At 40.5% G+C, this 15,019-nt stretch overlaps 1 protein-coding gene across 2 annotated transcripts in view; it reads right to left on the reverse strand.

Annotated features, from left to right (window-relative positions):
• Positions 1-15,019, reverse strand: part of MED13L (mediator complex subunit 13L) — a 307,503-nt gene that overhangs the window by 36,309 nt on the left and 256,175 nt on the right. For both annotated transcript variants that reach the window (XM_047828831.1, XM_047828830.1), the window contains exons 10-14: positions 10,870-11,598; positions 9,810-10,035; positions 8,703-8,808; positions 8,273-8,397; positions 4,780-4,879 (exon numbers count right to left, since the gene is read on the reverse strand). In XM_047828831.1, coding sequence (XP_047684787.1) covers positions 4,780-4,879; positions 8,273-8,397; positions 8,703-8,808; positions 9,810-10,035; positions 10,870-11,598 — 1,286 coding nt within the window. The remainder of the gene's footprint in view (positions 1-4,779; positions 4,880-8,272; positions 8,398-8,702; positions 8,809-9,809; positions 10,036-10,869; positions 11,599-15,019) is intronic.

Here is a 15,019-nt window from a genome sequence, read left to right on the forward strand (position 1 = left end):
TCTTTCCATATTGACATTAAAATGAAACTTCACAGTTAGGTTTAATAATCCTACTTAGACTCAAAAGATTTATTAAAAATAAACTGGTAAAAAAAAAAAGGATATTTTAGGAAATACTCAGAGAACAGTGACTCTCGATCCTTTTTTTAAAAAGCATTTTCATATACCTGAGGTTGGCCACCATCATGAACAGTGGCTCATTAAGGCAATGACTGACTCTTCAAAGCTGAGGCGAATATAATGCAATGCCAGTTGTGGTTGTGAAATTTGGCCACTAGGGGGTGTCCTGTACAGCAAATTTATTTACAAATTTGGAGCCATGAATTTAAATCACGGTTTTGGAAAGCTATCTGATGTCCCAATTTCCCATCACATTGCTCTTTCTAGCAACGTCAACATTTACAAGACTTTTTAAAAAAACTTTTTAAGTTTATTTATTTATTGAGAGAGAGAGAGAGAGAGAGAGAGAGAGAGAGAGAGAGAGAGAAAGCAGGGGAGGTACAGAGAGAAAAAGAGAGAGAGAATCTCAAGCAGGCGCCACACTGTCAAGGGCAGAGCCTGACGTGGGGCTTGAACTCACGAACTGTGAGATCAGACCTGAGCCGAAACCAAGAGTAGGACGTTTAACCAACGGAGCCGCCCAGGTGCCCAAGTAGCTTCAACATGTGAAGAGGCAAACGGTAACCACTGAACAGACTAAGAGAGGACTTCTGGAGTAACTACATTGTGCTTTGCCCTGCGCTAGAGAGTCTGAGGCAGAGCTGCATGGCGGCAGCACTGGGAACGCTTCCGCAGTCCAGGCGCTCACAGCTCAGCACTGCTATGGTCAGGTCAGGTCACCTCCGCCCTCAGGGCCTCCGATCCTTCACCTACTTGGCTGGACTAAATGTGTGATTCTCACCAGGCTTGCCGGCTTTCCTCTGTTTGTGGAGGGCGGGGGTGGGGGGGGGAAGCCTCTGCCATGTGGAGGCAGAAGAATGCTGAGAACTTCTGTACCAGATGATCTTTACCATGTTTCCCAGTTAAACAACTATATAATTCTGAATAAGGCTTTAGGTGCTCCTCTATAAAACAAGGGAAGGAAGAGGCCAACAGACAGGATTTCAGATCCCAACTTTGACTCTCATCATTTATTTCCACTTCTATTTCCTATAATAGGACTATTATACCTATTGTATAATGGTATTATTACCATTATACAGAATGGTACCTGCTGCTGCCAATTAAGAAAAAAAGAGAGAAAAGAGGAAAAACTAACGCTGCCGCCACCCCCCCCCCCCCCCCCCCCGAGTAGATCTTCAAGGCACCTTCTTGCTAGGACAGTATTTTACCCTTAAGGAATCTGACAATTCATGGAACTGGGGATACAAGCCAAGCCAGAAAATCCCAGAGAACCAGTGGAGTCTGAGAAGGAAACATGGTCTTCAAATGTAGCAGCCACCAGATCAATAGTTTTCCTTGAAACAAGACTGAAGGCTTTAACACTGAGTTAGGTTACACTTGAAGTACATCCATCACCTTTATCTTTCAGTCTCTACTCCTTTTCCCAAGCCAAAGAGCAAACTACTGATCAATTTAAAACAAAATTAATGTTTCTGTATAACATTTTAAACTCTAAGTCTGCTTCACAAAAGTTTCAAACTCCTACTATAGATCTTAATCACCAAGTAAATATTTGGAAAATAAACTGTACAAATTCTCTTTGTGTTAAAATGACAACGAACTTAAAGGCTTTCCTTCACATACAGGTGTTCTGGCTATGCATGAAATTTTACCAAGAATTATTTTATTAAATTAGTGTCTAAATTTTCTCTAAGAAATGTACTAAAGGCGTTTCCCACTTGGGGATCCTTAAATTCTTTGATGCTACCTAACAAAGCTGCATATGTCAATTTTCAACACCTCAGGAACCATGACATTTTTTATCAAAAGTAAAAAAAGAACACACACAAGAAAGTATGGAAAATGAGATTCCACTTGCCAGAGATTCACTTTAAAAAGTGGCCTTCAGCATTCTTAATACCAAATCTGTATTTTTTTAAGATTTTATTTTTAAGTAATCTCTACACCCAACATGGGAGTCTCAACTCACAACCCTGAGATCAAGAGTCACACACTCCAGGGGCACCTGGGTGGCTCAGTCAGACGAGCGTCCGACTTCGGCTCAGGTCATGGTCTCACGGTTCGTGGGTTCGAGTCCCGCGTCGGGCTCTGTGCTGACAGCTCGGAGCCTGGAGCCTGCTTCGGATTCTGTGTCTCATTCTCTCTCTGCCTCTCCCCCACTTGTGCTCTCTCTCTCTCGAAAATAAATAAATGTAAAAAAAAATTTAAAAAGAGTCACACACTCCACTGACTGAGCCAGCCAGGAGCCCCATTGTCAGATATTCTTAAGGAAGACTCATAGCCTCTCTAGCTTCAAGTTCCTCATCTGCCAAATGGTAATCGTATCTACCTTCCTATTTTTTTGATATACATTAAATAACATAACGTATGCATGGAAGTCAACACTTTGCCACATAACACCGAAACATTCAATAAGTGATGAAGTAAGTAATAATTAGTCCGCCATGCCCATTTTCTTTTGACTGCAAAAAGATGAAAATGCTGTTAAGTTACAAGGAATTTCTGAAAAGATATGACCCTAAACAACGTTTGAGATGAAAAAACAAACTGCACTCGACATGGATGAAACAGAAAGACGACAGAAACCAGAGAAACACTCTGGTCCTCCAAAAAGAAAGGCTCCTCCATGGCTTGCCTCTTGGATTTTCCCTCTAAAAATGTTAAAGCAAGAGCGGGAACAGCTACCAGAATGGACTGGAGATGAGGTGTGTTATTGTATGTATTGGTATAACATTACCTTAACACAGACTTGGTGCTAAACCAAACCTAGTTATTATTGTGTGCTGCTCTCTTCATTATTATGTTATGACATATACAAATGGGTAACTGTGGACCTGTTCCATCCAAGACCGTATTCACTGCCGCATATGGCTCTAGAGCACGCAAACCAGGTGCTGTCCAAACTGAGATGCGCTGTGCGTATAAAATATACACCAGGTTCTAGAGAGTTAGTTCAAAAAGGGAATGTAAAACACCTCAATATTTTTAATACTGATTACATGTAAAAATGACACTATTTTGGTTACATTAAGTTATATAAACATATTATTTAAATTAATTTTACATGGTTCTTTCTGTGTTCTTTAATGCAACTACTAGAAAATTTAAAATTGCTATGTGGCGCTCAATTCACACTGTATTTCTATTAGATTGGATGGTGCTGCTCTACACACTGAATTTTATAATATGTCTGTCTTCCACCTCCATGTACAATAAAGATGAGAACTTCTTGCCACGCTATTTCACTGTCATGTTGCGGGAGGAGATATTGCAGATATGTCCATTTCCACATATTTCCTCACACATACTTCGCGCACTTCAAAAGATCCCATTCACTCTTATATAGATGTATTATCCTAATGCTAATATTTTTGCTATATTGCAAATTAATTAATTTTTATAACCTGTACTTTATTATAAAATTTTGAGTAGCTTCTTTTTGAAACAATTATTTTCTGAATAAAAATGAGAGAGAGAAGAAAGCATACCATATACTTTCCTGAGCAATGACACTTCCTAGCAGAGTGGTTTCTGAATGCAATATTTTGAGTCCAATGATCTTGGACAAGTCGTCAGACATTTTAACATTTAACATCGCTACATTATCACTTAATATCAAAAAGGGCAGCGGATTAACTGGTTCAAAACAAGGGAAAAAATTCATTCATCTGACCTATTCCATAGGTATCTATCCTAACATTGTTTCTTTTAATCTGTGAATTCCATGTTTGCAAAATTCTGCAGTGCAGAGTAATAAAAAAAGAAAAATGTTTAATTAAAAAAAACCACAGCGACTGGCTGGCTACCATTATTCATTTTCATACATGTCATGCTTGAGAAAGCTTTGCATATTTTAAAAAGCTATGGATCTCCTAAAGCTGTCAAAATCCAATCTCTGTATACTTCACACTTCTACATTTGAGTAAATCAGCACACATTTATAGGTTCATAAAACTTTTTGACTCATCCCTATGACATAGTGGTTTTTCCCCTCAATTTGTTCTCATTACCAGCTGAAGTTAATGAGAAGGTATTAAAGAATGATTTGCAATGGAATTATGTTTCTGCTTCAGAGTATCCACATAAGCTACCCTGACTTTCTTTTCTCTCGTAGAATCATGTAGTTTCTTAGGGTGAAGAATAATTGGGGGGGGGGGGGGAGAGAAGTTCCTCCTCTTGTCATCAAACATAATAAAGTAGTTGATCTCAAAAGGAAACACAAAAAGCTCAGTATGAATTAGGAAAAGGACCATAGAAAACAAATGTTCATCATTCTTGTGTAAATTAAATTTACGAAAATTGAAACATCTTACACTCTCATAGTGGAATATCATTCTAAAAATCATTGAGTACCATTTATTCTACTGCGAAAAAGGCTATTAGAGAAACAAACCTAAAACATGTTTTTCCACATTTTAAACCACAAAAGTTAATTCTTAATTTGAAAACAAAAGCAAAAGGAATTCAAACGAAGATGGTGTCTTAGCTGCCTGCCACTGAAGGAATTCTAACTTGTACAAGTTTTCACTTGCAGTTAATATTCCGTTAAAAGAAAAGAGGCAGGGAGAGGGGAGTCTCAGATAAGGCACCAGTGAGTATGAGAACACTCTGTGTAAGTTGTAAATAGCACGGCAAAGCTCAATTTCCTTTTCTTACTTGGTGGGTACGGAACAGCAGCTCTTCCGTCCTTCCCAAGAGGCCGGTCTTCTGCCCCAACTGCAGGCATTTTGGATGAGCGCAGCGCAGGTGATGCAGCCTAAGGAAAGATTATTATTATTAAAACAGGGCAACACACGTGTATACAAGTAGAGCCACAACTACTTCTTTTTCTTTTTTTTTGGATTTTTTTAAATGTTTGTTTATTTTTGGGAGACAGAGAGACAGAGTGCAAGTGGGGGAGGGGCAGACAGCAGGGAAGACACAGAATCCGAAGCAGGGTCCAGGCTCCAAGCCGCCAGCACAGAGCCCGACGCAGGGCTCGAACGCCTGAAGTGCAGGATCATGACCTGGGCTGAAGTCAGACGCTCAACCGACTGAACCACCCAGGCGCCCCATTAGTCAACTATTTCTTAACATGTGCCTACTGATATTCTGGAATGAAGGGAAGATGCTTCCTTACATACACAGGATTTACCAAGCGAACTTCTGGTAATACCAGCAGACAGTGAAGCAAAGGAGAAGGCTACAAGCTTATCAAGAATGAAAACCAGAGTGACTAAATCTCTGCACAGATCTTGTAAGGGCAGATTGCACCAGCAAAGCAGAACTTGCAGACCTTAAGCAAATCTTCCTCCCAGGTGATTAGAGAAGTGGTTTCAGGGACACAATAATTAAATTAGGGTGGTGCCTCCAAGTAGTAATTAATTATCAGTCTGGTTTTCCTTCTGTTTGGAAGCAGGCAGTTAAAAGAAGTGACCTCAAGTCCTCCCAAAGTATTACGCTTTCATTTTTCACCACACACACGCACACACACACAAGCGCGCACATACACACACACACACACACACACACAAACGTGTATCTTCTACTCCTGTTCCCACATTTACTATTCTTCTTCATAAAAAATAACCATATCATATAAAATTACTAAAATATGCAGAGGAATTTTCTTTGTTATTCAAAATAAATTAAGTCTTTTAATAGGCAAGATTATCTTTAAGAACTCAAATGAATTGGTGACCAAAGGAAAAAAGATTCTCACAAACAGAAAGCCTTTATGTGTATTTATTCAATGACATAGAGTTGAAGTGTGAAATTAAATTCAAAGACATCTGAGATGAAACGTGGACAACAGCCACATAATGCCAGTTATCAGTAAGACAAATTTGCAAAAACGGTTCTAAGGTGAATGATTCTCTTGATTAAATGCCAGGCTAGAAATCAGAGTGAACAAACATTTCGGAGAAATGAAAATTAGATTAAAAATTTCCAACCCTCCATCACACATTAACGTTCCTAAAACTATATTAAAAAAAAAAAGTAAATGTATCTTCATTTAGTCCAACAGGAATACATGATTTATACAGAGAGTATAAGTGCCGGGACTCGGACACCAACAGGAATCACTAGGGATGGTGGTGTGAACAGTCCCCAGCTGCTCTGAAATGCTTGCTTTTTCCCTTTTCTTACTTCTTTCTACTTCTCTTTAATTCCTTTTCATATTTCCTCCCCACCATCACTACCGAAGCATCTGACCAAACCCTAAGGATCATCAAAACCAATCCCAGACAATACCCGGCTTTAGGGCGACAGTCACGTTCCAAATGGCTCTCCGATGCCCGGATCTACCACAAGGAAACATGTCATTTCTCATACTAATGTTTTTCTCCTTGCCGTGTCCTTTTCCTTCATGCAGCCACTGCCTGAATTTAGGTCCTTGTGTTTTAATCCAACGAAAGTTACCCAACAGTACCCCTGCTTTCTGTGTAAGAGACTGATGGAAGCCAGCTCAGGTCCACAATCAGCAGCCTTCACAGAGGAACATATTACAGGCCGAGTTCAAAGTCCAAAGCCATAAGGATGGTCAAAAACCTTCTTAACCTTGTCAATCTTTACCCACCAGTCAGAGAGCAGACCAGTGGTCTGTTCTTTATCCCCCCAACCCCAAGCTAGTTCATTCTTGTTGCTTAATCAAGGCTCATTCCAGGCTCGAACTGATGTCTCTCCCCTCTATCTCAATAACCCGGTCTTTCCACATCTCAAGTCAAATCCATTCTTGGAGGCCATTATGATATCATCTTCTAAGTACTTACATTACTAATAGTGTATAATATCGGTTAATCAGATACATTTTATTTTACAGTGAGAACAGGCTTTAGAATTCTGATTCCTACTTAAAGTTTAAGCCTTAACTTAAACACTGTTTGCCTGTCACTTCGTACTTGAACACCCAGCATCTTTAGACGCAAGTCAATTACTACACTCTCAGTAATAAGTACGCGCACGTGTGTGTGTGTGTGTGTGTGTGTGTGTGTGTGTGTGTGTGTGTATTTTTGAAGTATATGTTTACATTTATTTACAAGCTATTTCTCCTGAGGTCTGTGAGTATCTCAAGTATAAGGGTGGTAATATTTGTAACCTCGTGTACATGTCACAACGGAACTGATCATCAAGTGATTAACAAATATATGGGAAAAGGGCAGAAGGGAAGGAAGGTAAATACATAAGTGATAGAAAAATAAACTTACTTCTCTGAAGAGAGGGCCTACCTTACTCATTTCTAGGCCCCCCAGAAACTATAGGTACTTCTATTTGCCCAAAAGTACAGAGGTGGTTAGGAGGATGAGGACACAGATTTCCTGACTCAGTCCAGCTGCTCACCCAAGAATTTTAAATTTTATCTGTCACTTTAACCACATCATACCTGGTATTATTTAACTTCTTTGTACGTAAATCCTACTTCCCCACTACGGTGTCATAACCTTAAAAAGTATGCATCATACTTGTCTATCTCTCAAAATGTAGACTACTTTCTGACTGATGAGATGAATAAAACGTTATGGGCATTATCTTTAAAATCTGAGCTAAAGGGTCTACATAATACACTTCTACTAGTCTCATGATAGTTAGAAGGATTTAAAAATTAACTGTGAAAGGAGCAGCTGGGTGGCTCAGTCAGCTAAGCATCGACCTCTTGGTTTCGGCTCAGGTTACCATCTCGTGGTTTGTGAGTTCGAGCCCCATGTTGGGTTCCGTGCTGACAGCACAGAGCCTGCTGGGGATTCTCTCCCTCTCTGCCCCTCTCCCACTCGCTTTCTGTTTCTCTCAAAATAAATAAATAAAACCTAAAAGAAAAAAAAGTACTCAGTCTTTAAAAAAAACGTTTTTAAACTAAATGTGAAGATTTTTGTGCTCGCTTCGGCAGCACATATACTGAATGTGAAAGATTTTAATATTTACAACAGGAATAACACTAATAATAAAAAAAACAAAAAAACCAACCATCAACAAACAGAACCCAAGGCGTGTTAGAGACGACACGAGCCGCTTTTAGAATCCTTTCAAGGTATACCAACGTTTTTGAAGAGGATTCTGAACCTGAAACAGGGCCCCCAAATCCAGCAGACCAAACAGTAAGGAGGAACTCCAACAGCGACACACATCCTCCCAATTCGGGAAGTTTCTGCTTGTGGAGCCATGGCAGACTCACCCCAAGTTCGTCGTCATCGGAATTATCAAAGATGTTGTCTAGGTCGTGCAGGGAAGGTGCCAGATCTGTCACCTGGGTAAGGCTACTGGAGCCGGCTCTGCCAGCAGCACTGTCCTGCCGGACATCTGCAGGGAAGGAGGCGAAGACCCAGAATGAACAACTTCACCGAGAGAGGACCGAGGAGAGGACATGGGTCTCAACGAGCAGACCTGCCTGTGAATTTTTTCCCTAGGTTTTCAGTTAAATTTAGAGACAATCATTTCCAAATATGTTTATCAGTTTTGAAAATAACTGAAAAACAAACAATGAAAAATTCAAGATGAGATCAAATTATTGGTATTACAGTAAAAATAATTCTAAATTGAGAAGCATCTCCCTTGCATTTTACTTTAGCAACAATCCAAGTGAGGCAAATAATCATTGTACACACCTGTTTTAGTAGCAGAACTGAAAATAGACATGGCATTTTTCCCATCAGGCACCGGCGTGGAATGACCTGGTGTAGTGACATCCTTGGTACCAAATCCATCCTCTGACTGTATAATAAATTCAGCCAAACAAAACACATGAACACCAACCCAAAGTGTGGAATATGAGGGAGAACACAAAGAATTAGAGGGGAAAATGGAACTTGTTATGAGCACAAGTATGATAAACCATGGTCTATGCAACCAAGGGAAATAAAAGATCGGTCCTTTTCCCTGAATTTAAACAGAACCCAAAACTCCCACACTTTCCCTCCAATCCTATGGCATATTCTGAGTCAATCTGGGTTTTATGGCTAATCAGTACTGGTGGCATTTGACTACAGTCCTGCCGTGGTGTTAAAAGCTGCCTTTAATAACATTTTAGATGCTGAATTGCGGTTCGAGCTTTCTGGACCCAGACAGATCTCTGTAAAGGAATCCTGGAAGCATTTTCCGGAACGGTACTGGCTTCTTAATTGTCCTATTTCCTCTACTCTCAAGAATACCTCTTTAAATGGCCCAGTATTTTGGAATGCTATAAAATTTAAGGCTCAAGACAGCACACACCCCCAGTACTCGATTTTATGACAATGAAACCAGTAAAAGTAATACCGACATAAGCCAGGAGGTAGTGTTGGTATTAATTCAGACACATATATAAAGCACTTGGTATGGTAGACATACCAAGCACTCAATAAACAATAGACACTGTCATCAGCCTATTTTTTCTTCACATTTTGGGTGTTTTGGAATAATAATTAAAAAGAAGGGAGCAGGGAGCATAGGCCAACCAGAATTAGCGTATGAGAGGAAGCATGCACTGTACAAGCTACAGCCTGGAAAATATGAGGCTTCATTTATGCTCAGCGGACTCTTAAACAAAGGTGAGCCATGACATAAAAAGGAACAATACGCTGTTCAATACAATAGTACCAAGAGCATGAATATGGGGACAGAGCAATCAGGCAAGACTATCTCAAACATTCTGCCTCAGAAGTTTTCCCACACACGTTGTACTGACAGAGATCAAAACCCACACCATGCTGGACACCCTCTATGTTAAATGGTACCTTATTCTTTTTCAGGGAATCTTTCTCTGCCCCTTGTTTGCATTTCTTGTTTGCCGTAAAGATGTATTTTATGTCGCCATCCTCAAAGGTGTATGGATCATTGACTTCTCCCAAACTGTCTCCAGGTTGCTGAGACAGAGGCAATGGGTCAAGGAAGTGGAGTGGTTGCATCTGGGGCTGCTTTTCTTGCCAGATTTTAAACCGTTTGTTAGGTTGTGCTAAGAGTCTAAAAGGGAAAACAAACAATGATTTAAGCAAGCTAAAGTAAAAAGATTGATGTTTAAAAAAAAAAAAGCAGCATTTATGATTTAAAGCATTTGCAAAGCTTAAATGAAACTTAGAAAATTTATCTCTATAAAGAAGTTCTTTTAGAGAGTACGTTCACAAATAAAACTTAGTAGGTCTTTGTGAGGAGTAGATGCTTTTGTCTCTGATTCCATGGATTCCGGTTAAGAGCACAGATGGGCTTTAAGAACAGACTGTCTAGGTTCAAGTTCAATCTACGCCAGTGACTAACTGCATGACCCTCGCTTCTTTCTCAGCTATGAAATAAAGTAGTAATATGGTGGTGGTGAAGAGTAACTGAGATGGTCTGTGTAAACTGTGAAGAATAATGGGGCAGCTCAAAAGCACTATAAATAGTATTATTACTAGATGCAGGATACACACTTGAATGCACCCGAAGCCCTCCTTAAAAGTGCCAACATATAAAGGGTGGCACTGACCACAATACGGAAAGTCTCACCAAGCTACATTCTGTGACTAACGAACAGCAGGCCAAAAATAAATCCGCACTAATGTACTAAATGCCATAATGAAACCTTTATATGCCAACATGTTTAAACAACGACACGTGTGTGCATGTGTGTGAAACCTCAAGAAGGACAAAGCACTTGACTTTGAAACACTTTCCAAATGCAGAGTCTCGAATGGCGAAGAAAAGCCTCTTTCATTTGGCTCTGGAGGGACGGAATGGAGACATGAGGAGGGTAGCCCTGATCCTGGAGACCCTATGCCTCGGTCGGCGGGCGATCGGGTGGGTGGGACAGAGTCTCCTCACCTTTGCAGCGCGGTGCTCTCTGAGTTTACCTCCATTTTGGCATCACACCTCTCGCCCTGGAGCTCTGGAGGCCGGAACTCAGCATCGTCAACGGGCGGGAGACGATAGCTGTTCCACGACTTGTCCGACGACTCCGGGTTCGAGGGCCTAATCCCACAATATAAGGCTGTCTCGCTGACCTCTGCCATCAGAGGCAGTCTTTGGCCTACGAGGACAGTTCTGTCATCCAGAGTTGACAACTGCTGGAGTTCTAGCCCGTTTCCATAGAGGGCTGGGTTCACAGGGACAGATGGCGGGTCCAAACTCTCCGTTTCCTGACCTCGTGGCTGAGGGCTGAGTGTTGGTGGCAGAGGGGAAATAGGGGAATGAGGTGAATCCATAGGATTCAGATTCATTTGCTTGCTTGTATTTCTGGAAGGCACGGCCATTTGTTTATCATACTTCCTACTGCTAGACACCTCTAGGGAGGAGTCGATCCCTGCCAACCCTAGCTTCTGTCCTGGTGTATCTTGCTCCACACAGAACTCGTCAGCCACAGACGGCCTGTGGTGAAATGGTATCAAGGGTCTCTTCTGCAACTTGTCTCCCTTTTCTGGTCTTTCTGTCGTTTTGTGCTTGGAAGCAGGAGGTGGTAAAGATGAAGATGATGATGGTCCTGCACCGAAGCCTGGCTGAGATGCTGCGGGAGGTCGACTGGGTCCTACTGCACAACGTTTTAGAAGTTTATGCCTGAAATGAGAATTAAAATAAGGTTACGAAACGCACACCTGAGAACAACCGCACTCTTCTGGAAGTATGACATCCCTGCACCATTATGACATTACAAAAGAGATGCCTCTGAGAAGGCTGTACCTGCTAAGCACACACTGGCTGCACTAACACACGGAAAAGGTCTCCAGGCTCATTATTTTTATGACAAAAACTGCAACACACTCTGACAGAGAGTAGTGAACTGATCACATACAATCCAGCAGGTAAGAGATGGACTTAATGTCGCTAGCGCGTACCAAAAGACGGATTTGCAAAATTCCCAAATCTTTCAAATTTGGTAAGGGACTCAGATAACGTGTTCACACTGCATTTTAAAACCAAGAGTAATGAGATCATTCGCCAAGAAAGAGAGAAAAAAAAGCTTCCAATTTCTATCTTACAACACTCTACTAAGTCCAATATAGAATGGTTTATAACAGCTTGTAGTCTTGTCAATCGGGAACAAAATAATTATGCGATTTTCCCCCAAAGTGTGAAACCAAGGGTCGATCCTACAAATATTTAATAGAATAAGCAGACTACAAACCTTATACGCCACTATTATTGGAAAAAAGAAGGAAGGAAAGACAACTTTGGATCTTATAGACTCACAAACTTAGAAGTAAAAAGAGGGGGAGTGAATACTAAAAGCACACATGTACACAAATGCACCTGTACTAAGCAGGATGGCAAGTCTGCTCATACCCTAACACACTTCTTGGTAAGCACAGGTGTGAGATATTGCTCAGTAAGGGCCCACGAGACGATGCCAAGGTTTAATCTGTGCAACAAAGTTATATAGCAGGTCAGCCAGTTCCTCCCAATATATAAATCAACCCAGGGAAACATGTAAGCTCTCCTGCCGGTGTAGCAGTAACTCTCTGAGGCCGCTAGGGTGGCATTAAATTACTGCTGCATTGCACTAAATGATGCCCTAGTGGGCAGTAAAACGGATTTGTGTGGCATAATGGGATGGTTTAGTGGGACAGCAGGATGGCCACCCTGCCCCATAAGGCCATTAAACAGTGTGAGGAGTGGACCATTCCATAATGGGTTTGGTAATCCTGCAGTAGATAATCCAAAAAGACTCTTGCTAAAGTCCTTGCTACTCAAAAAAAAAAAAAAAAAAAAAAAAAAAAAAAATCTGACTTTGAAGAAGGTTGTTTAAGCATAAGGCTATTGTCAATAAGGTAAAAATTGTCCTTTAAATCTGCGGGGCACCATACCACAGTAAGAGGTGAATGTCTCATCTGAAAAATATCTCAATCAAATCTTCTAGGGGTGCTTATTTTAAAACCTAAGCTCTAAAAGTCTTTTACATAAAACTTTTTCATTTGGACTTTCTCAGAGCATTTAACCACACCAATCCTTTGATAGATATTTTATGATAGCCTCTTCAAGGTAAGGACTTTTTGCAAACTAGATAATCTCATATAAAGTCATTTTTTTTTTTTCAATTGTACTTAACAACTCAGCTACATTGTGAAATGGTTACAATTAGGGACACATCAGTAAGTAACAGACTATCACTGCAAATCTCTGAACAGGTAAAAGGCCTCCATGGAGCAGGCAGGCAGATCAGGCTCAGAAAGCTAACTATATGGGTGGTCCATTGGTGGGAAGAAACCAGAAGCAGGGCCAAACATTGTAGAAACACACACAGTGGCTAGAAGAATGGGGAAAATAGAATTACTACCATAGATATTTCAAAGGAAGTCATTGTGAAATACAAGGATAAAAATCATCTATAAAATGGAAGAAAAATATATAAATGATAATGTCTCTAGGCTGAGAAGGGAAAATGGTGACTTAAAAAAATGTGCCTGATCTGTGAGAAAAGAGACTTGTCAATATCAAGGGTATTTCTCAAAGGTATTCCCGTAAATATAAGACTAAAGCATATATGGGAAGTCACGTCTAGAGATAAATATTTGGGACTCAACAGAATCAAATGCATAACTACAAAACAGACCTGAAGGTAAAGATCTGGTGAAGAAAAAAAAAGGATTAACTTCAGGGGACAAAAGAAAACGTGTTATTTATTTACACTTCAGGTAAAAAGAACTTGAGGTACCAAATAAAAATGTCACAGAAATCAGTAAAAAGGTGAAAAATCTAGATTAAGACCAAAAACAAGACGAAGGCACAAGCAAAGTTAAATACACTAACATTTTTATCCTAGGTGCTTTCTAAAGGTGGCCTATAACTTGGCTGTAGGCGGTTTAGAAATCCATGTTAATAGGAAAATACTTTTTGTCACACAATTTACAATGGCCAAGAAACAGAAGTAAAACAGAGATTCAGCTGACATACCACACCTACCCTGAGATCAGAGAGAGATTCTCACATGCTCAGAGAGGAGCAACTTCTTCAAAAACATCCTCTTTGAAAAAATCAATAGTGAGTTTTATTAGGCTGATACTTACAATGTTTCTCAAAGGAAAAAAAAAAAGGCTGACTAGTAAGGCAGAGCTTGACAAAGAGAATCAACAATAAGGGCAGGGGAGAACAGGAAGGTGGTGTCAAAACTGTTGTTTAAGTGTGTATACACGCGCGCGTGTGCATGCGTACACACACACACACACACACACACACACAGTTTGCATATATTCTCAGGGGTCATTTGACTGCCTCCTTACTCGGAAGCCAACTTATTTATGCCACATTAAGAACCCCTATCTAAACTAGGGAAATGAATGGCCTTTTTCTTAATATGCATGATCTCCACTGAAGTTTTTCTAAGTGCTGAGCAGTATCCCATGTGAAAATACACAGTTTGGAAGCAAAGCTACTCCCAGTTGCTCATTAAGTGAATAATCACCATCACATGTTCAACAGTCAGCTGAGCTGGGGGTAAGGCTGACACACACTTAAGAAATCCAAGAACCTTGGGGTGCCAGGTGCCTCAGTCGGTTAAGCAACCAGCTCTTAATTTTGGCTCAGGTCATGATCCCAGGGTTGTGGGATTGAGCCCTGCGTTGCGCTCAGTGCTGAGTATGGAGCCTGCTTAAGATTCATATTCTCTCTCTCTCTCTCTCTCTCTCTCTTTCTCTCCCCCCCCCCCCCTTTGCCACTTGCACGCTCTCGTTTTTTCTCTCTCGAAATAAATTAAGAAAGAAAAGAAAAGAAGAGAAAAGAAAAGAAACCTAAGAACCCTCATGAGTGCCCAGGACAATAGGACTCCACTACCACAAGGAGTGATTAAGTCAAGGTAATACCCATGAGAGCAAAAATTTTCTACAGAGATCAACTCAAGGTTCTATTCAAATATCTAAATGAATGAACAAGAATTTTAGCCATTGGCAGATGTTGTTACCAAATACCTGCCTCAAGCATCAAAACACACCAGCAGTACCAACAACAAAACAAATTATCTATGGAAGGCCTGTTTAATCCAAAT

Source organism: Prionailurus viverrinus, chromosome D3 (assembly GCF_022837055.1).
Source record: "Prionailurus viverrinus isolate Anna chromosome D3, UM_Priviv_1.0, whole genome shotgun sequence".
Taxonomy (NCBI): Eukaryota; Metazoa; Chordata; class Mammalia; order Carnivora; family Felidae; genus Prionailurus; species Prionailurus viverrinus.